Source organism: Rosa chinensis, chromosome 4 (assembly GCF_002994745.2).
Source record: "Rosa chinensis cultivar Old Blush chromosome 4, RchiOBHm-V2, whole genome shotgun sequence".
NCBI lineage: Eukaryota > Viridiplantae > Streptophyta > Magnoliopsida > Rosales > Rosaceae > Rosa > Rosa chinensis.
Window position 1 is genome coordinate 23,171,830 of NC_037091.1, and position 25,436 is coordinate 23,197,265.

At 44.8% G+C, this 25,436-nt stretch overlaps 1 protein-coding gene across 2 annotated transcripts; it reads right to left on the reverse strand.

The window, feature by feature from the left end:
- Positions 1-25,100, reverse strand: LOC112195896 ((R)-mandelonitrile lyase 1). Of its 2 annotated transcripts, none has more exons than XM_040518249.1 (5): positions 24,915-25,100; positions 2,761-2,884; positions 1,357-2,025; positions 323-1,166; positions 1-198 (listed from the first exon to the last, which is right to left on the reverse strand). In XM_040518249.1, exons 2-5 carry the CDS (start codon positions 2,870-2,872, stop codon positions 159-161), a joined length of 1,665 nt encoding a protein of 554 aa, XP_040374183.1. In that variant the 5' UTR covers positions 2,873-2,884; positions 24,915-25,100; the 3' UTR covers positions 1-158. The 2 variants fall into 2 exon arrangements, with proteins under 2 accessions (XP_040374183.1, XP_024191894.1); XM_024336126.2 differs by having other exon boundaries at positions 24,949-25,096.
- Between the last annotated feature and the right edge of the window lie 336 nt (positions 25,101-25,436).

Genomic DNA, 25,436 nt, shown 5'->3' on the forward strand with positions numbered 1-25,436 from the left:
TTGGCATACTAATTTCCTTTATTATTACACACTCTAGCTAGCAGCCCCGCATCTGGACAATACAGAACATATTAGTTGTCCTTTTATTTATGTTGCGAGAAAGCTATCCAAGGATACAGTAGTACACTTCAGTTTATTTATATTACAGACTACATCGCTTAAGAAGATCTTTGTTGCAGCATCTTAATGCCAATGTACCTGACAATTTGATTGTTGGAGAATAATGTCAGCTGGTTATATATATTGCAAACAAGCCCAGAATTAAACCAGATAGTTATAGATAATTTCTTGTATTATATATCTATACATAAAACAAATGTACCTGCCCAACATCATAAGTGTGGCCTGAGGATTTGTCCCCGGTGTGAAATTGAATGTGGATGCGTCAACAATACGCAAAGCATTGATTCCCATGACCCGCAAGCTACTATCGACCACCTTTCCGACAAGGCATCCGCCGTGGAAATGCCAAATTGTTGATACTGTATGACGACAAAATTCTCCAAAAGATGCATCATCTGTCTGGTTCATAGGTAAAGTTGGACCATAAAAATTGTAAGCTTTTGTGCTCGACGAAGCTTGAACCTTAAATACTTTCAGTGACTTCGTATTTAATAACTCCCCAATCTTCTTCATGCCAGAAACACAACGAGCAAGGTCCAAGGGATGTGCAAAGTAGTTGAAGCGGACATTTGGACCAACTCTCACATCAGATGATGATTGAAGCTTCAAAGTACCATAAGACAAAGGTCCTACTAATTTGATGGCAATGAGTCCTAAACTTGAATTTATCTTTGTAAGTTTAGCCGGATCAGGAAAAACACTGTAGGGTGTAGTAGAAATGGGCATGCTAGAGAGGGTCTCTATGTAGAAATGGTCGGTAATGCCGACAATCTTTACAGTTGAGGGCTGTAGTGGAAACGGGGACAAAATGTTAATGAAATTACGAGGATTGTCATACATAAAGTTTCCAGTGTGAGGTTGGGGGTGAACAACTGGGATTTTCAAAGATGATAGATAGGACTGAGGACCAACACCGCTAAGAAGTAGAAGCTGAGGACTCCCAATTGCCCCTGCACTCAGAATAACCTCTCCCTTACCACGAACAAATGCCCGATGAGACCTCCCATTAGAATCAATATATACCACCCCTCGAGCCGAAACACCTGCATGAGAGAATAAAATAGAATTTTTAACCAAAAAACTATGTTGGCATCCACTCAGTATAATCCTACACGCTAAACCGTAGTCTACTAACTTTGAACCGTTGACCCTAAACTCTTAAACTTCTTGTGAGTCATATACAATACACATGAAATTTTGTAAATGTACTTGATAAATTAATGCAACATATACCTGATTCTTTGGAAGAGAAGATGATTTTCTCGACTGTGGCATGAATTCCCACTCGCAAGTTCTTTAGGTTTCCTCTATTAAGCAATTCAACAGCTCCGTATCTCCTTCCATGTGTATCAAAAGTAGAACCGCCAACTTTAGTTCCCTTAATGTGATCCAAACTGAATCCATTGTTTGGACCAACACCAGCCTCCAACAATGCTTCTTTCACAATAGATTGCCAATTTGAACGTGACAGATTTGGACGAAAGACGACAGTGCTTTCAACCCAGTGATATGCCTTATCAACCAAATCCATGTCCCATTTAATTCCAGATTTAACAAAGAATTCCCTGTCAGCTTTGGAGTAGAAACCAGCATTGATCATGCTTGAGCCACCAAGAACCCTTCCTCTGACAATGGCAACACCGTCTTCAGACTTAAACTTTTGAGCTGGTGTGATCTTACCATCATCTTCTTGCATGAGATTACTCAGAAACCCTTCTTCTCGCAAGACACTTGGATGTGCAGTAGGAGCACTACCTCTTTCAAGAACAAGCACCGAGTAGCTTGCTGATAATGTTGCTGCTAATGGACAACCTGCTGTTCCTCCCCCAACTACAATATAGTCATATTTATCTTCCAACGGTAGATCAGTGGCATCCTTCACAATCTTCATGTAGCTAAAATCTGTAAAATATAGAGAGACAAGTTATGGTACTGTGATGTTTATCATACACTCAGTTTGCATTTACTTGAACAAAAATTACAATTATATGAATCAAATTTACAACATTGAGAACAAAGTTACCTTATTCGTTTACACTATTTACATATAATTAAACCAAAATTAAAACATTGACAATGAATTTATTCAAAAACTTATAATAATGTCGTATGTAATTACCATTACTAGAACTAAGATTACACAATTAACAAGACTCACATTACCACTTTGACAACAAATTTGTTATCACATTTATGACATACGGGTATGTATTATAGAATTTTCTAAATATAAATTAAGAAATCGAATATCTTAGATCATGTTAACCTATTTAATAATTTGAAATAATATTGTTTCCAGCAAGTTAAGGGAAAATCTGCCACTAACTTGAAATTTTATTTAATGGAAAAGAAATATAGTACATCGGGGAAAGAGGGATGAGACCAAAATCTTTCTCGCCAAATAATACCAAGCAGAGAACTAAAATCTCTTATAAAATGAACCCAGAGAAAGGCTAATAACAGTTTAAAAAACAAGTCAAAATAAGCCTCAAGCACCTTTGAAGTGTTTGATGAACGAGCTACTATATACTTCCCAGCAATAGAAAATAGAACATTGAGGCTTCTGCCTCAATATATCTCGATCGTTACGTGGTTTTATTAACATACAAATGCTATTATTAAGATGAAGTAATTTACCATGATCAGGTGCAGATGAATTGGCCAATGAATGAACTGTTGATTGACCAAGAAAGCCAAGTACAAAAAGGTTCAAGAGCAGTAGTCTAGCACCTATTGTCGATTTCTCCATGTAGTTTTTTCCCTGAAAAATTAGAAAACACGGTCATGGCCTTTTACAAGGAGGATTTCGTTCTCTACTTGTATAATATTGGTGAGCAACAAACTAAACTTCATATACTGTAGAGCAAAAAAATTAGAAATTCATATATACATGCATGAGGTCAAGAAAATTAAAACCTTGGAGGTACTCTTAGGAGATATGGACTCCATGGTATGAGCAAAGTTAGATCATATATAAGTAAATATAGGAGTTAGGGTGCGCCTTTGAACAATATGTATGTACTTTTTGTATTCCCCAATGTATGTATTATAAAATTTTTCTTTTTGGGACAAGCTATGATATTGTGATGTTTATCATACACTCGTTTTACATCTACTTGAATAAAAATTACAATTTATATGAACTAAAATTTCAACATTAAGAACAAAGTTACCATATTAATTTACACTATTCATATAATTAGGGTGGTGTTATTGACACACACATTTTCTCTATGCACACACACCCATGTACTTTTCTATTACTTTAATTCTTTTTGTTTTTTATTTTTTTTACAAATTATCCTAATTTACCCTCCCTTGAAATTATATATGTTTCTTTTACTTTTTTCTATTTTGCAAGTCAATCTTCCCAAGCCTTATTTGCCCGCATTCTTCTGTGAGCTCTGTCTCCAAAACTCTTTGTACATACATGTGCATTTGCAAGCATAATTAGCTATAATGAGCCAGACTCATGGTACCGCCAGGGGTATCAACGCCCACCATATAAGTGACTGGCGTAAAGACAGCTAGCCGGGTTACCGCCTGAGCCCCGGATCAACCCCAAAGCACCGCCGACGCGCCGCCACACGCCGTGTCAAGTTGGCATCAGAGGCTACTTAAACTGGGAACCGAAGCACATCAGTCCCACATCGAAAACAAGGAGAAGATCATCCTCTTCCTCACCTATAAAAGGTCCTCTCCTCTCTCCTCATTTATTACGCATTCAATACTTACCTACTGTTACTTTGTCAACATAAATACATTGACTAACTTAGGCATCGGAGAGTTGAAGACCGCCCAGCGCGGTCTCCCTCTGACGCCCATTGTATTTTACTTGACAGGTGACGGGAATCACTAACAGCAAAAGTATCGGTCCGCCCGCCGGATCAGCGTTAACTAAAGTCCAGCTACCGCTAGACTTTTAGACATTAACATTGGCGCCGTCTGTGGGAAACCTTGAACAAAAGGTCATCCCATCACAATTACCATGACTAACGGTAGCGGGGGAAATGCCGAGGAGCAGGCAGACCAGTCCACCGTTCCCCAACCCGCCCACCCAGCGGTAAGCATCAACCGCGCACTATTCAGCACCCCGGTCAACCCTGGCGGTGAAACAAATCCAAGCAGCAGCCGCCCCCCAGGTCAGGACCTCACCGCCTTGTATGAGCTGGCGCTGGCGGACCTCCACAAAGTAAACAGAGAGCGCGAGCAGGAACGCAAGGAAAAGGCTGAGGCCCAAGAGCAGGTGGCCACGCTGATGACACGTTTCGACGAGCTAAAGCGGGCGCTGGACGCAAACGCCAACCCAGCACGAAGTGAGCAGTCACACAGCACCAGACACAGCCGGCCTACCGCTGGTATAGGACCCATTGTGCAAATGCAGGTACCGCTAAACCCACCTGAGCTGGCAGGAATGGGACCACCCCCTGTCCCCCAACTGTTGGAGCAGGAGGCGGAGTCATCGCTGCGCACCCACCACTCGAGGACCAGAACAAGGACTGAGGGCAATCTACCCATTCCCGGGCGAGGGTCAGTTCCGCGGAGCGCCCGAGCAGGCCCCGCTGGCAACGCAACCGCCCAAATTTTGGAGAGAATACAGCAGTTAGAACAGAGGCTAATCCTGGCAGAGGCAGGCACCCCGGCGCCAGCCCCAAACCCACTCTTCGCGTCCAGGCCAGGACCATTCACCGCTACAATTTTGCAAGCTGTCAGACCAGCGTTTGCAAAGACCCCAAAAATGTCACATTATAGCGGTAAGACCGATCCCTTCGTCCACATGGACACGTTCAAGAAGGTCACCAACAACAAGGGATTTGATGACGCCACCCTGTGCCACTTGTTCAGCGAAACGCTGGATAGTGAGGCAATGAGTTGGTTTTTCGAGTGTCCGCCAGGGTCCATCGGCTCATTCCAGGCGTTATCTCATGCTTTCCTCTCTCGATTCATCTTGTTGTCCGCCGGTCATCACAACACGAGCCAGTTGTTTGGCGTCCGGCAGGGAGGGGACGAATCATTGAAGGCATTCGTCACAAGATGGCGGGCAGCAGCATCTCAGTGCCGCGATCTCGACAAAACAATGGCTTCGGCGGCTTTCAAGCAGGGACTCCTCAAAGGACCATTCCTCTATCACCTCAACTACAATCATCCAAACGCGGCGTATGATCACCTTATGAGTGAGGCGGTCATTCATGCCCAGGCAGAGTTTATCACATATGGAGAAACCCCACCACCACCAGCAACACCAACAAAATCATCTCAACCCTCCTCCAGCCATCAGGAGACCGCCAGCAAGGCCCCCACTGCACAGCCAGCTGACAAGAAGAGGGAGTGGCAACAGGGCAGTTATCAAAGCAAGAGGCAGAAAGACAACCATTACAAGGGCAACCGCCCATCCCATGGGGACAATCGCAACAAGCAGACGGAGTCCTCTCAGCGGTATGCGGTATTTACGGTCCTCACAGCCTCGTACGAGGAAATTTACAATCAGTGCAAGGATCGGATACCACCGCCACCCTCACCGAAATTCCCCAAAAAGGGCAAGCCAAGAAACACCGGCATGTGGTGCAAATACCACGAGGACAGCGGTCACAATACCAACAGTTGCAACGCTCTCAAAACGGCCATTGAGACCTTGTACCGTGACGGCAAGATGGATCAATTCAAGGTGCGCCAACCGCCACCTGTAATTGCCAACATTGAGCCACTAGGCCGCATCAACACCATCGATGGCGGGGCTCTAATCACCAACATGTCTCACAGGGCAAGAAAGCGTTACGCAAGTGCAAATCACCCAAAGGAAGTCTGTAACATCCGCTACGAGAGATCCGCCAAACTCCCCAAGTCTGGTTGGGAGCCCATCACCTTCTCAGAGGAGGAGGAGCGCGGAGCACATCTACCCCATGACGACCCATTTCTGATCGATGCCATTCTCGACAGATGGTCAGTGGGAAGAATCCTGGTGGATAGCGGATCTGCTGTCAATGTCATATTCAGCGGTTGTTATAGCAACCTTAAGCGGAACAAGAAACTACTACAAGACCATGAGCCATTGCTTAGCTTCTCCGGCGATATCACTCAACCGCTGGGTTCTGACTACATGCGGTTAACCATCGGCTCCAGTCCATGTATGGCGGAGGTACATACTGAATTTATAATTGTGGATTGTTTCAGTTCGTATAACGCCATCATAGGACGGCCGGCACTCAACAAGCTCAAATGCATCATCGCCGGATACATGCTTCTCATGAAGTTCCCCACACCCAACGGCACGGGCTGTGTCAAGGGAAGTCAGCAATTGGCAAGAGAATGCTACTCAACCACCATTGCGCGGTCAACCCGCCGCCACGAAATCCTAACGGTAGGAAATCAGGCACCGCCACCAGATATCTTCGAGGATCCTAGGGATGAGGAGAAGAAATATGTGAAGAAGGAACCGGTCAATCCAGAAACATCGTTGAAGGTCATCAGCATCTCCGACGAGCACCCAGAGTGGACAGTCCGCATAGGAGCTCAGCTAGACCCAGAGGTGGCGGCAGAACTCACTCAATTCCTACGGGACAACGCCGCCGTCTTTGCATGGTCATATGCAGACATGCCAGGTATCTCTCCTGAAATCATCACACACAAGCTAACCATCAAGCCATCCTTCTATCCTATCAAGCAGAAGCGAAGGGCCTTTGACGAGGAGAAATATCGCGCCATAGGGGAGGAGGTCGCCAAGCTCCAGGGCATGGGATTCATCCGCCAGGTAGTCTATCCCCAGTGGATCTCCAACCTGGTCATGGTCAAGAAACCTAGCGGCAAGTGGCGGATGTGTGTCGACTTCAAAAATCTCAACAAGGCGTGCCCAAAGGACAGTTTCCCTCTACCACGCATTGATCAGCTGGTTGACGCAACAGCCGGGCATGAACTCCTCAGCATGATGGACGCTTTCTCCGGCTACAATCAGATCAAGATGCATCCCAGCGATCAGGAGTGTACCACCTTCACCACCGACAAAGGCCTGTACTGCTACAACGTTATGCCTTTCGGTCTGAAGAACGCCCGTGCAACTTATCAGCGGTTGATGAATGCTATGTTCGCTGAACATTTGGGCAAGATAATCGAAGTCTACGTGGACGACATGTTGGTCAAGAGTATAAAGGCCAGCGGACATGTGGCAAACCTCAAGATCATAGTTACCATCCTCCTGGCCTATGGCATGCGCCTCAACCCAGAAAAATGCTTCTTTGGCGTCACCGCCAGCAAATTTCTGGGTTATATCGTCAGTGAACGAGGAATCGAGGCTAACCCGGACAAGGTACAGGCCATACTCGACCTGGCGGACCCTGAGTATAAGGTACATGTCCAGTGCCTCCAAGGCAAGTTAACCGCCCTTTCTCGATTCATCTCCAGGCTCACTGACAGGTGTGCCCCATTTTTCAAACTCCTCAAAACGACCCACAAGAAAGTCATCAACTGGAACCCAGAATGTCAGACGGCATTTCAGGGCTTGAAGGATTACCTAGCGGAAGTCCCACTACTCTCTATCCCTGTGCAAGGAGAGACACTGTTCATATACCTAGCGGTATCGATATCGGCGGTGAGCTGCGCCATTGTCCGGCGGGAGGGACAGGACGAGCTCCCAGTTTTCTACGCCGGCAGAGGCATGAACGGGGCAGAAACAAGATATCCACCCTTGGAGCAGCTAGCTCTCGCACTCATTGTTGCCGCCAGGCGCCTCCGCCAATATTTTCAAGCGCACACAATCCATGTGCTAACTAATCAACCGCTGAGACAGGTGATGCAGAACCCTGAACATTCAGGGCGCCTCAGCAAGTGGGCCATCGAGCTCAGTGAATTTGACATAGATTACAAGTCAAGAGCCGCCATGAAGGGCCAGGCAGTAGCAGACTTCATCGCTGAACTTACCGAGCGTCAGCCAGAACCCAGTACTCAAACAAAGTCCGAAACAGAAATAGTAGCCAGTGCAGAAACAACTCCCCCACAGTCCGATTGGAACCTCCACGTGGACGGATCCGCCTGCGCCAAGGCCAGCGGCGCCGGAGTCATCTTAACCGGACCCGGGGGACTGAACGCAGAGTATGCGTTGAAATTCAACTTCAAAGCTTCAAACAATATGGCGGAGTACGAGGCGCTCATAGCCGGTCTACTCCTCGCCATCGACTCCGGAGCTGACAACGTCAACATATTCAGCGACTCCCAACTAGTCGTCAATCAGGTCAACGACAGCTTCCAAGCCAAGGACCAGCAGCTAGCGGCATATTTGGGGTACGTAAAAACGTTGCTAAAGAAATTCAAATTTCACACAATCACACAAATCCCCAGGGAAAAGAACGCCAAGGCTGATTCACTGGCGAGACTGGCAACCGCCCAACCGCATCAGAGTCCAGCGGACACAAGGGTGGAGTATCTTGACAAGCCAAGTATCACAAAGACCCTGGCGGAAATCTTCAACGTTCAGGTCAACCCCAGCTGGATGGACGAGATCATTACATATAAACGCAACGGAACGTTGCCAGAAGACAAGGTACAGGCAAGACAGCTCCAGCGAAGAGCAACCCGCTACAACATCCAGCACGGCAAGCTCTACCGCCAGGGGTTCACCCATCCTAACCTCCGCTGTCTAACCCCAGAGGAAGGAAGGGTTGTCCTAGCGGAAATCCATGGCGGGGAATGCGGAAACCACTCGGGCGCCAGATCCCCGGCCAACCGCACAATGCGACAGGGATACTTCTGGCCCACACTTGGTGATGACGCCCGGCAGATTTCGAGGTCTTGCCACAAATGCCAACAGTTTGCAGATCTCCCACACGCACCAGCGGAACCACTGTCAATCATCGTGGGCCCATGGATTCATTCCACGTGGGGCCTTGATCTGATGGGAAAATTCCAAACTGCCAAGGGTCAATTCAAATACATCATTGTTGCCATCGATTACAACAGCAAGTGGATAGAGGCAGAGCCACTGACGGCAATAACTACCGCCAAGGTAATTCGCTTCCTTTGGAAGAATATCTACTGCCGTTACGGTGTCCCACACACAATCATTACAGACAACGGCACACAGTTCAACAATGACGAGCTCATCTCCTTCACCACCAACTTAGGCACCAAGTTGAGGTTTGCATCTGTCGCCCACCCCAGACCAACGGCCAAGTCGAAGCGGCAAATAAGATAATCAAAAAGTTGTTAAAAAAGAAGCTCGACAACGCCAAGGGTTTATGGGCGGAAAAGCTCCCAGAGGTTCTGTGGGCCATACGAACAACTCCAACCTCCGCCACCGGAGAAACTCCTTTTTGTATGATGTTCGGCACAGAGGCTGTCTTACCCATTGAAGTTACTCAACCTACCGCTAGAGTCGAAGGCTACTGCCCAGAGAACAACAGCGCTGGCGTCAACTTGGACAACGACCTCCTGGAAGAGAAAAGACGCAAGGCCCACTTACACAATCTACAAAACAAACAACGGGTATCACGTTTCTACAACGCCAGAGTCAAGGCCCGGAACCTCCAGCTGGGGGACTCGGTCATGAAGGAAGTCATTCCGCCGCCGACTAAACTCCGCCCAACTTGGGAAGGCCCGTACAAAATTGTGGAAGTCGTTAGCCCAGGCACCTTCTACTTAATGGACAAGGACGGCGTCACATCGGCCCGCCCTTGGAATACTGAACACCTTCGGTATTACTACAAATAGTCAGAACCCTACCCAGGAGCATCTTGACTTAGCTAATTATTTTGTTCAAATATTTAGCTAAGGGAAGCTACCCAACGGGTACTACCCCGCTTTTGTACACTGATCAGTCAGCTATCAATGAAACGAGGAATTATTCAAACCATTGTTACCAAGTCTAGCACTGAGGGCAACTGGCAACGCCAGCAATCGTCGGCGGACCTCGTCCGCTACGAGGTGCACTTGGACCAATCTTAATTCCTTTAATGTTCCATTGATCGACAAAAGAAAAATATAACTCAAAAACACTACACATACATCATGGCAAACCAAGTCAGAAATTTATGTTACGCCCCAAAATTCTTTACAAACTGATGCGCCTCAGCGGCTACAAACAAAAAGGGGAAAGCAGGAAAAAACTAGGGTCTCGGATAGCTTCAGCGGTTGGCTTCGGCCTCTGCTGCTTCAACAGGCGGCGGCGCGACCGATCGGCTCGCTTGATCGGACCCTCGAGCTGTCGGACTGGGGGTCTCCATGGTGCCGTCCGCCTGGGTGTGTGCCTCCAGAAATCCGGCACGTGACACCTCCGACGGGGTCTGCTGGGGAGTCTGCTGGGACCCTTCCGTCGGATAAGGGCCACTTTCCCCGCTGCCCGAGTAAGTACCTACAGCTGGGGCAGGCACGACTTCTGTCTCCGCCGGGACACTCTCGGCCGGCGGCACGTCAGGCTGTGACGCCTTTACAAAGTCAATGGCGCCCTTCCGCTTCAACATATCTATATTGGCTCGGGCCCCAGACTTCGTCGCTTCGGTCAATGTCTTCTTAAACTCCGCCGACTGCTTGAACGCTTCAACAGCAGCGGCCGCAGAGGTACTCCCCTCAGCTCTCAGGCTGGTAACCTCACCCCCCAGCCGCTTCATTTCGGCCATCCTGTCGGCGGACTCCCGCTGCACTACAATGAGCTTCTTATCTTTAGCGGCTATCCGCTCCTGCAGCAGCGCGATCTCCTGCTCCAATTTGGAGACATGTTCATTCCTCTCCAGGTCCCGCCGGATGGCCGCATTAAGCTTGCCGCGGGCGTCCGTATAATCACACTCCGCCTTGGCCAGCCCCCGCTCGACCTCCGCCAGTCTCTCCTTTGCCTCCGCCAACTCCCTCTGGAGACCTCCAATTTCTCCCTTGAGCTCTTCCTCAATCCGGGGCTGCTTCGACGCCGCCACGAACATATCGTGTAATCCCGCCGATATTTGACCAAACGCCGAGCTAAAGGGCGATTGGTCAATTGCCGTCGGGCGCGATATGCCCGCCAGACCGCCGAACCCCAGCCGCTCACACAGATGGAAGAGGAACTCCCGCTCCCCTTCTGTCATAAATGGCGCATACTCGGCGAAGGAGTCCAGATCACTGACGGCGGGCGCCTCTCCCTCCACCGCCGCAGTTTTCGAAGGAGCCTGTCGGGCCTTCTTCTGTCGGCGGGCCCCGACCACCTCCAAATCATCTCCCTCTTCCTCGTCAGGAGACTCAGCCGTCCGGCGCTTTCTCTCCAGCGCCCTCTGGCTCCCAGCGGCGGCCCTCGTCGCCCTTACTGGCGGCTCCTCCCTGGTCACAATGACTTCTTCAGTCGGTTGAACCACCTTTTGAGGGCCACGCCTCTGGGCAGGCATCCGCTCCTTCTGTGGCCCGGCCGCAGCGCTTCCCCTCTGATCCCCGCCGGCCGTCTGGGTCCCCGCCTGCACTATAGGGAGACCATCCTCACCAAGATGAGACTGGTGCGGCATCGGCATCACCACCGGAACCTCGGACTGGCTCAGCGCCAAAGTCTCGGGGTTCACTACAGTCTGCTGGGCCGTTAGCCCCTCGGCGTACATGGCCTCCAAAAAATTCTCTATCTCCGCCCGATCCATCGCCTTCTCAAATGCGTCGCGACTCGATTTGTTGCCCGGCGGAGTTTCTAAAAAGAAAAACGACAGCCACCAGTCAAGACACAATTCAAAAGTATAGTACGAAACGACAGGGTAGACTCCTCACCAACGGAGCGTGTTAGTCGCAGGTCGACCAGCAACTCCCAACCAGTCAGCAGGCGGAAATCAAGCAAGTTTCGGTTCCGCCAGCAACCCCTGATCCTCGCCACGCGGCACTCTTCTTCGCGCGTTAGCGTGTACCGAAGTCCCGCTGCACACAAAAAAAAAAAAATAATAAATAAATAAAAACACGACGTTAGTAGGAATACAAGTGCAAGCACGTGGGCACGCCAAATACTTTCAGCGGAAACCGGACACCAACCTCGAATAGGTTGGAACTCAGACTTAATCCTAAATGTCGGCCCTTCCGCATTCGATCTGGCGTGGTACTCCCAACCGTCGGTAGCCACGCAGAAGGTCCCCCGCCAGTAGGACATTGAGTCCCTTAGATTCTCGATCAGCTTGGGCGCTCCTTGCCGGCGACTCAAGTTCACTTGCCCTTGGCAGCCTCGGCGCTTCACGTACACCAACTCATAGAAGTGAAGCACTTCCGCCACGGTAGCCCCTCGCACCCGGATAACCGCCAAAGGGAGTTCACGGCGAGCAACAACCGCCACATATTGGGGCAAATCTGACCCAATGCAAGGCCAAATTCGCACACCAGGATCTGGAGGTTGGGCACCAGCGGGAGTGTCACTCCTTGGAGGAATATCGCCTCATGAACGGCTGCAGATCCCGCCGGGAGAATCGACGCCTTCTCATCCGCTGTCGGCGGACGCAGCTTCACCGACCCCGGCAACCGGAACGTCTGTTTCAGTCGATTAACCGCAGCGGCTGTCATCCGCCCACCTGCCTCGTCGACGGCGGTGCCATCTGAGAGGAACCACGCCGATTCCGCATTCTGCCCCGCTACTTCTTCTTCCCCAGCGGAGCCGCTAGCAGCACTATTGCTCGCCAAACGCTCGTCGCGCCTAGCTTTGCCAACAGCGGCCTCACCCGCCTTAGAACTCTCCGGACGCGAACCACGACCCATAACTACTTCCCAGGGGATGGTCTGTAGCGGCTCAACGTCTAACGCTTCTGGCAGTGAGGTTCCTGCAGGGGCAGACGGACGCAACGAATCAATAAAAATCCTATCCGCCGCGCTGAACGACACGTCAGACCCGGAATCCTCACTGCTCGAAATCTCTAAAACGTTAGCCATCCCAAACCCTAAAACCCACATCAGTTAGCACAAACACAGATCTAGCCTATTCTCGCATCAGATATAGCCACAATAATCAAAAAACAAAACCCAGAAAACTCCAGAGTACAAAACAGACTACTCAACCCAGATTCGGCTTTCTAAATCCTTAACCACCAACGTTTAGCCAACCATAATCCAACCATCCCACCCAAGGAAATCCCACTCCAACCTCAGAACACACCCATTAAAACCAGCAATTATCAAAGAAAATAGCAGAAGCAAAAGGCAGAGGAGGAAAATCCAGATACCAACCTCAGTGGTGCAAACTCCGACACGGTGGTGCACAGTTACGATCAACGTCTCTTTGGGAATGGTGTACCCAAACTTCGGTAGGCTCCTTCTCCGGTCTTGGACAAACAGGGCTCGCAAACGGTGACTAGGTTTTCAAAATTTTCACAAAGTGTCAAATCCCACAAAGTTCCCCCCCTCTTATATTGGCCCCAACGCGTCCTCAGCCGTCCGCTCCATATCAACATCACGTACCAGCCGTACACGTGTCATCAGTCTCTACTCACTCTCCGGAGTACCCGAGGCGTTACCTCGGTTATGAAACCCACAATTAATATCATTAAAAGCTAGAAGATGGACAGGCTTAGGAGACAAGCCTACGCACGCTAACCCGCTATAGGTTCGACACGTGTTAAACAGTTGGGGTGACTTCGTAAAGAACCACCCAGAGTCTCCGCTGAGCGAAACCCCGCCAGCGGATCTTCACTTGTCATCCTCCAAGTGACGGAGTCTCCGCTGAGCGAAACCCCGCCAGCGGATCTTCACTTGTCATCCTCCAAGTGACGGAGTCTCCGCTGAGCGAAACCCCGCCAGCGGATCTTCACTTGTCATCTCCCAAGTTACGGAGTCTCCGCTGAGCGAAACCCCGCCAGCGGATCTTCACTTGTCATCCTCCAAGTGACGGAGTCTCCGCTGAGCGAAACCCCGCCAGCGGATCTTCACTTGTCATCTCCCAAGTGACGGAGTCTCCGCTGAGCGAAACCCCGCCAGCGGATCTTCACTTGTCATCCTCCAAGTGACGGAGTCTCCGCTGAGTGAAACCCCGACACCGGAACTTCTTTTGTCACCATCAAAGTCTCCAGTGGAACTTCTCTCGTCATTCCGTGAACGGGGCGCCCTCTGCTACACAGCACACCGCTAGCGAACCCCCTTTCTCATCTGACAAACTGTGTACTTTATTCAGCGCAATACCGCTCAATAAAATACCACCAAGCACGTCTACTTGACGCTGCTTCCCGCTACATCTAGCGGGGGGACTTCCGCCAGCGGTGGATCCCGAGGCCACGCCTCTCTGACAACGCCGCCACGCGGAGTTACGGTCAGAATGTCCCTATGGGACACGGGGACTAGTCAACAGTCTACGACAGCCCTGATCAGGTACGTTGACCCCCGTCACTTGGGTGCTAAGATTGGGCTCGCAACCCAACACCCTCTGCTCCGTGCAGCTCCCCCTCAACAAACAATAATAGCGACCATCCGGAGGTCCATCTTAGCCGGGGAGTGGGGGACTCCCTGGGGGGCCTAGCAGGGGCCCACCCGAAAGGGCACAAAGCGTTTGCTCAGTAAATCCATGGTTGACGACACACTGACGCTAATTATGCTTCTGCAAAGTCTAGCGGGAGAAACGCTTCAAACCGCCGATCAACTCCCCAACCAAGATTGCCCTCCTTGACTGGGGATTTGGGGACTTGTACATACATGTGCATTTGCAAGCATAATTAGCTATAATGAGCCAGACTCATGGTACCGCCAGGGGTATCAACGCCCACCATATAAGTGACTGCCGTAAAGACAGCTAGCCGGGTTACCGCCTGAGCCCCGGATCAACCCCAAAGCACCGCCGACGCGCCGCCACGCGCCGTGTCAAGTTGGCATCAGAGGCTACTTAAACTGGGAACCGAAGCACATCAGTCCCACATCGAAAACAAGGAGAAGATCATCCTCTTCCTCACCTATAAAAGGTCCTCTCCTCTCTCCTCATTTATTACGCATTCAATACTTACCTACTGTTACTTTGTCAACATAAATACATTGACTAACTTAGGCATCGGAGAGTTGAAGACCGCCCAGCGCGGTCTCCCTCTGACGCCCATTGTATTTTACTTGACAGGTGACGGGAATCACTAACAGCAGAAGTATCGGTCCGCCCGCCGGATCAGCGTTAACTAAAGTCCAGCTACCGCTAGACTTTTAGACATTAACACTCTTTTTTTCCTTTTTCCTTTTTCCTTTTTCCTTTTTCCTTTTTCATCAAAAACTAGTTAGAAAAATCAACATCCAACCAAAAGGCAATTCTTCAAAATACATTGACCCATTTAGAAGCAAAAAAATACCCAATTTCTTACAAATGAAACACATACAAAATAAATATGATGAAATTATTCAAGCATTGATATCAATGCTAAGTTAAAACCCAAAATGAATATACCCATAAAACTACCAAGCCGAAGGAAATCAAAACCTTAATGTTAAAATTTTATTTAACAAATACACCAAAATATTTGCATTAGAATCTTACCAGAAATGATGGATTAAAAGAGTCTCGAATGATCACTAAACTCATATTTTTCTTCCATGACATTGCAAATTAGATGTAAAATTTTCTCCAAAGATGGGTCTAAAATTGCTAGTTCTACCATGATTGAACTTCAAAGCATCACATTATTGGGTTTTTTTTATTTTTGTTTTATATGGGTCTATGTTTTTTGAAGAATTGCCTTTTGGTTGAATGGTGATTTTTTTAACTAGTTTTTGATGGAAAAGAAAAGAGGCAAAAAGAGTTTTGAAGACAGAGCTCACAAAAGGAGGCGGGCAAATAAGGTTAGGGATGCTTGACTTGCCAAATAAAAAATAAAAAGAAACATAATTGCCAGGGAGGGTAGTTAGGGTAATTTGTAAAAAATTGAACAACAGGAATAGAAAAGTAGAGGGAGTGCGTAGTACCATTTTGTCTAGTGGCATAAGTCTCTCCTTTCTAAGTGGGAGGTCGTGAGTTTGACTCACAATAGGCTAATTGTTGTATTTGATCAAAAAAAAAAAGTAGAGGGGGCGGTTGAATAGAGAAAATGAATGTGTCAATAACACCACCCTATAATTAAACCAAAATTACAACATTGACAACGAATTATAACAAGTTAGTAGATAATGTAATTATCATTACTAAAACTAAAATTACACAAAATATGACTCACGTTACCACTCTGGCAACAAATTTGTTGTCACATTTATAAATATTTGTATGACATACGGATATGTATTATAATTTTTATTTTATTTTTGATAATGTCTAAATAATTTAATTAAGAAATATCCTTAAATAATACTTTTTTGTCACCCAACTTGTGCGGTTCTAGGGCGTGAGCATCTATTTTGAGACGTGGGTTTCGATCAGTTTTCCATTCGAGACCAAGAATATGACTAGTCTCAAATAGAATGGGACTTTACACTGATTTTTTCATGGTCGGTAATGGGAAAAGAATATATATATATATAAGATCATCGATCAAAGTGAAAAATAAGACAAGCAAGTGCCCTAAAGGAGATGGAACTGCAAAATGTAGAGTTTTTGATATGCAAGTAATGGGGTGAAATCACTGAGAAATGCATGTAGAACACCCGGCGATAAGGTGTGTGCCCCAAGTTATTGGCATTTGGCCATGACATTTAAATGCAATTATTCTTTTGTTGTAGTACTAATTCGGACGAGTTTTCTGGAATAGGTGGGTTCTCCCTCAATAGGAACGAATCACGGGAAATGTACTTTTGAAATTGAAAGGTCGACTTGACAGTCATGTGAAGTCAACTACAAGACAAGAGAAGGCTTCCAAGTTTAAACTAGGCAATATGAACTACCTCTTCCATGGGAAGTTTCCTACCCCCTCATTTTGGAAAACAGAAAAAACTCGAGTGGAAAATGATACGCCGAAAGGATCTAATTAAATGTATCCGGCAAATATTTTACTGTACTCAGTTCTAAATATATATTTTGTTATTTCTAATTCTATTGTGTCTTAATAAAGAATAAATAAAAAATAAAAACCTTCACCTATCACCTGTTCAGTAGCAACGCGAACACTCACCACCAAGCCAGAAAAAAAAAAGCAGAAATAAAATCGAGTACTCATTCACCACCAAGCCAGGCTCAGTTGAAGTTTGACACCAAGCCAAATCTTGGGATTACAGAGATGTTCTTGAAATTTGACACCAAGCCAGACTCAGTTGAAGTCAAAATCGAGTACTCATTCACACACGCAGTATTTTACAGAGTCCTTAATTGCCGAAGCAAAGAGAGATGATAAAGTTGTAGCCATCCATACTGCAATGGGAAGCGGTACTGGACTCAACTTGTTCCAGAAACAATTTGCAGACAGATGTTTCGATGTTGGGATAACAGAACAGCATGCCATAACCTTTGCTGCTGAAGGCCTTAAACCTTTTTGTGCTATTTACTCTTCGTTTCTTTAGAGGGGTTATGACCTGGTAAATAAAAAATAGAGAAGTGTAGCTATTATTTGGCTATCTAATAATTTTAAATGGACATGTAGTTTCAGTAATCTTTGGTTTTAACTTATTTTGTGGTGGTCCGGGTGGCTCATGATGTAGACTTACAAAAGCTCCCGGTGAGATTTGCTATTGACAAGGCTAGTTTTGTCGGTGCAGATGGTCCACCACATTGGGGAGCCTTTGATACAACTTTCATGGCTTGTTTACCTAACATGGTGGTCATGGCCCCTTCTTCTGAGACTGAACTTAGGTACTTGGCTACCACGGCTTCTGCCATAGATATAGGCCTAGTTGCTTCTGATACCCTAGAGGAAACGGCATTGGGTCAATCCTTCCACCAGACAACAAAGGAACCCCATTGGAGGTAAATCATTAAAGAGCATTTTCTCTATTTATATTTGTTATCTTGATCTCACACACACAGTCACACGTATATTTATAGAGGCCCGATTAGAAATAAACCATGAACTAGAGGTGGCAAACGGGCCGGCCCGGCCTATTTTAAGCTGGCCTAGTAGTGCTTCGTGCTGTGTTTGGACCGACTCATTTATTATCGTGTCGGGCCTCTTTTAAGTGTGCCTGGCCCGTGCCGTACTTGTGCTTAGCGGCCCGTTTGCCACCTCTACCGTGAACCTATAAACTATGTATGGTTGAAATGCAAAGGTCATTTGTAGGGTGTGTTTATACAGTTCAAACTGTACATCATCAATTTTATGAGTATGCATATTCCGCAAAATCCGCCCTAGAACTATTCTATAAAATTTATCATTCTTTCTATTATATTTATATCCTTCATCATAATTCATATTATTCTTTTTATTTTTCTCCTTTCCAAGCATGCCAATGAGGCTCATATTCAGAACCTCTACATCCTTAGCTTAATAATTTAAACTCAACATGTGAAAATATATATTTTGTTGACTTATATATTCCCTAGCATTCCTATTCGTAACACAAAATTTGACCAATTTTGACAAGTTATCTAGGCCTATGACTGCATGGCATGTATGCTAACTAAACTCTGGAAAATGGGTTGGGAAGGGAAGGGTGTTAAGGCAAGGTTATAGGGTGGCTATTATGGGTTACGGAACAATAGTAAAAAGCTGTATAGCAGCAGCTGAGCTGCTTCAAGTTCTCAACATCTCCACAACTGTGGCTGATGTACGATTTTGCAAGCCTCTTGATGGAAATTTGATCAGACAGCTAGCTCAAGAACATGAGATTCTCATTACCGTTGAAGAAGGATCAATTGGAGTATTCGCCTCCCACATTTCCCAATTCTTAGGCTTGCTTGGATTACTTGATGGCAAGCTCAAGAAAATATTCTTATAACTTCAAATTCAGACCTTCCTGGGTGTTTGAGAGTCAATGCTTAGTTTTTTGATTGCTTTTGTTGTTACAGTGGAGGGCTATATGCTTCCTGACAGATAAATTGAACATGGATCTCAGACAGACTTCTCAACTGAAGCAGCAGGTTTGAGTTCCAGGCATATTGTAACAACTGTGTTGTCACGTACTCCTAGTCCTCGGTTAACATAGGGATGTCCTTCACCTTCTCAACTTTCAGACCAATACTACACATAGCCACTAATTAATTGTCAGAGAACAGAGATATAGAAGACAGGGCTCAGCTGCTAATTTACGGGGTGCCTAAGTGGGTGAAGCCCAACAAGAGTTGGGCATTCGATGACCAATAACTATTTCTCTCTTTCTTGTAGAATTTCAATTCATGATCCACTAGCTGGTCCGAGTTCGTGTGCTGAAGCTATATACAGACTTGTACGTTCATCTCACTATTGGACCGATCAATTAAATTCATGCATGAGTAGCTAGATTGTTTGTGGCCTCAGTCACCTTCAGCTTGACCGCTTATGCTAAGTTACAGATACTTTTCCAGTGAAATCATTTGTGTATTTCATATCTAATTAATTAAAGAACTTGAGATCCCTAAAGGTAATTTAAGACCCCTTATTACACACATGCTTTCGAAGAAAAAATTTAAGCAGCAATTTAATCAATGGAAAAAACTTCAGTTGTATATATTCGTCCGGATCCGGCTCCTCTAAAGTGAGGAGCCTGTGAATTTACTACAATTTCTAACCAGTTCAACCCCATCCATATCCCATCCACTAGTCCAATCCATTTATTATAATGAATATTGTTAATTTTTAAATAATATTATTAGATCTTATACGTACTGTGATACTTCATAAAACTTCAATAAAACATTGAAAAAATAAAATAAAATAAAAAATAAAACATTGAAACAAGATTAAGAGCACCAACGAATGTTTAATTAAATAACCAAAATATTTCTTAGAATAGTACACTAAGGTAAGCAAAAATATTGTATTCATAAAAAAAATAAAAAAAAATTATAAAAACGCACCTGATCATTAACGGATCGGATAAACCAGAATCCATGTTTGATCTATTAAATAAACGAATGAATGGATCCGAACTATTACTGGCTCAACAGATCAAATTTTCAATCCAAACCCGTCCAATAACCACAAATACAGACCAAATTTGAATCAAGATCAAAATTCGGTCGATTGATAGTTCTAAATACAGATGACTGCTACAATTCCTACAAATCTCCAATCCAGCCACATATCTTCAATTATATATATATATATATGTGTGTGTGTGTGTGTGTGTGTGTATAATTTCTTGGCTAAGGATGTCCTTAACTTAGCTTAGGAACGGATTTCCAGTTTTTGCCTACTTTTCTATCACATATCCACATCTTAACCATTCACTTCTTAGGTCCTAAGGTATAGATCACTTATGCAAATTTTCAGCCAAATTGATGATCGTTAAGGTATCGAATTCGATTAAACCAATGAACGAACCGAATCTGTCGAACCGGAACCGTTGTCACGCCCCTGATTTTACACACATGAAAATCGATATATATAACCCCATAATTATATATGCGTGAACGTCCAGTCATCAATACAAAATACCTGAAATCTTTTTCCCTTAAATTTACACACTTATTGATGCCCTGAACCCTCAAAGTTAATATACACCCACTCCAAAGAGTTATATATTACACAAGCTTACGAATTAAATTGTCAACAACAAGATAAGCGTAATGCTCCTCAGAGCTCACTACAACGGAAGTCCAAATAACGGTAAAGTCACAAAATTGGCTTCCTACCGTAAAGCTGCTAGCTCGCTGCCTCAACCTCGATTATCCTAACCTGCAGGATTAACCCCTACACCGTTGGAATGGTGCACCGGGTTGCCACACAACAAACCCGGTAAGCTTTTGCAAGCCCGTATGAGTAACTCAAACGACACACAACTCACGCCAAAAATAAGGAAAACAACTCACGCTTTGATTCCTTAAAACACGAAATAAAGGAGAATAACTCACACTTTAATTTCCTTTCAAATCGAAATAAAAGAAAGCAACTCACACCTTGTTTCCTTTTAAAACGAAACATAGAAAACAACCCACACTTGAATTCTATCAATAAAACATAGAAAACAACGCACACCTTGAATTCTATCAGTTGTACCATAAGCGTACCCTAGAAAGCAACTCACACCTTGATTTCTATCAGTAAAACATAGAAAGCAACTCACTCCTTGATTTCTATCAGTAAAACATAGAAAACAACTCACGCCTTGTTTCCTATCAAATGTACCATAATCGTACCATAGAAAGCAACTCACACCTTGATTTCTATCAAAACGTTAATAAGGAAAACAACTCACACCTTGTCCCCTTAAAAACCATTAATAAGGAAGCAACTCACACCTTATTCCCTAAAAATACGTAATGTCATGAGTTGTAAATAACCAATTCCCGTTACCCCATGAATTACCTATATGGCAGACAGATTAGAGCTCTAACTGAAAAACGTAACCACTCGTCCGGCCAAAGACGTGGTCACCTGATATTCTGCCCAAGGTCTCAGACCTTCGATCCTCAGGGCCGCAATGTCCCTTGGAGCAAAACATTAAAGGAGTCGCATTGGACCCAAAATGTTACACAAATCACAACGCTTTTGAAAACAATCGAAATCAACATTTCCATAATTATTGTTTTCCGAAAAAGCCATAACACAAAACAATAAAAAGCATCAATTCATGCCTATTGTTTTCATACCCAAATCTCAACACTTTTCTCAAATCTCAACGCTTTTCAAAACAAATCGAAATCAATCATTTCCACAAATCATTTGTTTTCCAAAAGCCACACCCCAAAACAATAAAAAGCATCATTTCATGCATATTGTTTTCACAAATCCACAAACCACCCAAAACATATATATTTCACGTAAACATATATCTACTAATACATGAATACGTATGTATATATATACATCCCATAATATACATATATACACACGTAATCATCTACTCAAAAGTGCCACTAATACCATCTATAGTTTGCAGTTAACTAAATAACTCTCAAAATAATAAGGGTATTCCCGTTCGTGAAATGAACTTCGTGAGATTACTCACCTCAGAATCCCGCTGCGTCTTCTATACAGAACCGAACTAGTACACTATCACCAACAACTCGTCCAATTCACCTTCTAGAAGCACCTATTCACCAATGATCTCAAATCAGTAACGATTCATAACCAATTTTAAGTCCGAAACCCCTGTTTTGAACTAAAATCCCCCAAAGTGGCGCCAATCGAGGCAAAACCACATCCGAGACCTCCCGAAGTCTCTGGAATACGTCCACGATCGATGTGACCAAACCACAAGTCGATCGGACGCTCAAATCCTCACGGATAGAATAATCGATCGGTATGAAATTGCAAAAATCATAACAATTCCATACGAACTCCAAAATTTGCATATTATATATCGAAACGCTCGTATCAACGAGTAGAACATATATAATACCAAAAACAGTTCCTTAAGTGGCCGGAACACCGCCGGAACGCCACCACAGACGGTGGTGCACCGCCACCGGCCAAAACACATTATTTCACAAAACTCCCAACATCAAAGTTCTTCATCTAAGCATGCTTGTGAATTCTCATAACTAGCTCGAAGTCAGAAAACAAGCTTAAGGGATCGAAAACTACCTCACAAGCCGTGAACAGTAATCCCAACTGAGTTGATCGAATTTTCACGTGAATCGATCCAAACAACCACCATGGATCGACCAGGGAGCTTGTTCTGAACTCAACCCAAGAAAATCGAAGCCGTGCCGACGTCGGAACTGTGTTTTCCGGTCGGGTCCGATTTCTCCAGTCTGCACCGCCTTGAACTGCCACCGAGACGGAGAATCGCCGTAAGAGAACACCAGAGGGACGACCAGACGGAGGAGACGACCCTGCTGGCCAAGTTTCAAGGCCGGAGACCGCCGCAGTTGGCCGGAAAAGTCGGGTCGGATCGGCCGGGTTCGGGTCGGGTCAGGCGGTTTTCTTCGATACTGAGGGAGCGGACGAGAGAGAAGAGAGAGAGAAAAAAGGCTTCCGGAAAAGGAAATGAGGAAATGAAAATATATTTCTGATTTTTCCTATATATACTAAAATGGAAACTTTTTCCAATAGCCATAACTTGCTCATACGAACTCCGATTCTCGCGTTCCACATGTCCACGAACTCGTATCGACGCGCTCTACAACTTTCGTGAAGGAAGTTTTCGGAGAATCCCAACGAATAAAAAGTCAACCTTTGGCAACCCCCCTAAAACCATATTCTTCAATTAATTATTCGCCCGAAACACTTCCGCTCCATCCACGAGCCACGAAACCGTCCAATAGTTATAAAATTAATTCCGGAAAATCCTCGGAAAATAATTGTGAATTTCCGGGGCATCACAACCGTTCGCGTTCATTACTGTAAATTACAGTTTTGAATGTCTTAACGATCATCAATTTGGCTGAAATTTTTGCAGAGATGATCTATATATTAGGACCTAAAAACTAACAGTTAAAATGTGAATATGTGATCAAAAACTGGAAATCTGTTCCTAAGGTTAAGGTAAGGATGTCCTTAGTCAAGAAAGACTGTGTGTGCGTGTACACACACATACATCACAATATTTTTCTTATTTTAAAGAGGTGATGCTACCCACTTTTATCAAATGGGCGTGCCCTTCTAAGGGCATCTCCAACGGGTGGAGTCATAAGACATTTTGGCTTTGGCTTTTGTGGGGAGCATCTCCAACCAATGAGCTTGTGTAGTCATTTTGACTTATGAGTCAAAACTTTAGCCATTTTGACGAAGGAATGAAGAACGAAAGCCATTTTGGCTTCAGATGGATGAGACGTAGGCCCCAGTGGCACATGGAGGAGAGTGGACGTCAGAAGCAACGCGCCAGAGGGAGGCTAAGTCCATTACTCGCGCAACATGACAAAAAATTGAAAAGGACAACATGAAACGCGCCTTACACGCGTTGGAATGGAGACAATGGTGGCCGACATTGGGCCCCACATGCGACAGAAGACGTTGGTGGCTTCCAACGGTCATAAAACAAACGGCCCATATTCAGTGTTCAATAATTCTATTTAAAATGAAAGGCCGAAATTAATTCTTTCTAAAAATAAAAAAGTAAATATATATTTACTAATATCTAATCTGACGGTGAAAAAAATGTCATGGATTAAAATCAACTTTTTAATAATAAAGTAATTGTGTTTTAAACCAAAAAAAACCTTGAAAAAATAAAAGAAAATTTTCTAAAAAATCAGAAAAATATTTTTAATCTCACTTTTATTCATAACAATTAATGACGATATATTATATAAAATAATTATGTATGATATATAAATTCATATTATAGTTAAATAATTGTCTAAAATGATTAAATGACTTTGGCTTTTGACTAAAGGGGGTTAGAGATGCAAAATATGAATGAATAGTTATGACATTAGGGGAGTCAAATTTTGCAAATGGCTTTGGCTTTTGACTCAATTGTTGGAGATGCTCTAACCCGAACAGCTTAAGGGCATCTTCACTGAAGTAAAGAAGCCAAGTCAACCACCACATCATTCACACAGCAATCACTCCCACACACACACACACACAAAATAGCAAACAACAACTTGCAAGAAACAGATCGGCATCAATCTACAAATAAATATACATACATAAATGCATCACATCTAAGAAGATGGAGAGGAAGTCAAAATTTCATAAACAGAAACGTGTGATTCCTATCTATATGTTTAATGTCTAGAATATGAGACGAATATGTCTGGGGGTCTGGGGTTGATTGAAAACAGAGGACATGTGCATATCAAAGCAGATGATTCGTTAAGCATATATATATATATATATATATATATATATATATATATATATATATATATATATATATCTTATCCTTGCAATTCATGAATTTCTAAAACAAGGCAACAAGCAGGGTTCAATATATTTAAAACTTTATAAGTTTCGATATTTGCTCTTTAAGCATACCCAACAGAGTTTAACATCAATCACATATGCTCACCTTCAGATTCACCGCTTAACTAAAGTCGTCGTCTTCGTCTTCCACAACAAGTCCGAGTATTTTTCTGTACACACCGGCCACTTGGTTCAAGTTATCCTATTTGAGCAACAAATAACAAAAGCCACAAGAACTCAAGAAGCAAATTTTGTAGCAACAACAGAAGACGGCAACGCCGGGTCTATCCTTTAGCTCTGCACTAGTGACGACGGGCACTGGATACGACAGTAGCGACGGGCGCCAGAGAACGTAGCAACAACGTCTTTTTGGGCGATGATCCCTTCCGCTCTCACTTTGCTCTCTATTTCTCAAGTCTCCATAAGTAACTAATTGTTGGAGGATTGAAGAGGGTAGTTGGGCTATTTTATTTTCATCCCAAAAAAGCCCGGCAACAATAAAGCTATATCTCGACTTCTATATTTAGACGGGATTCGGCTTCTCTGCTAGAAAAGAAGTTGCTAAGATCTGCTTGGATATTATTGTGAGCTCGC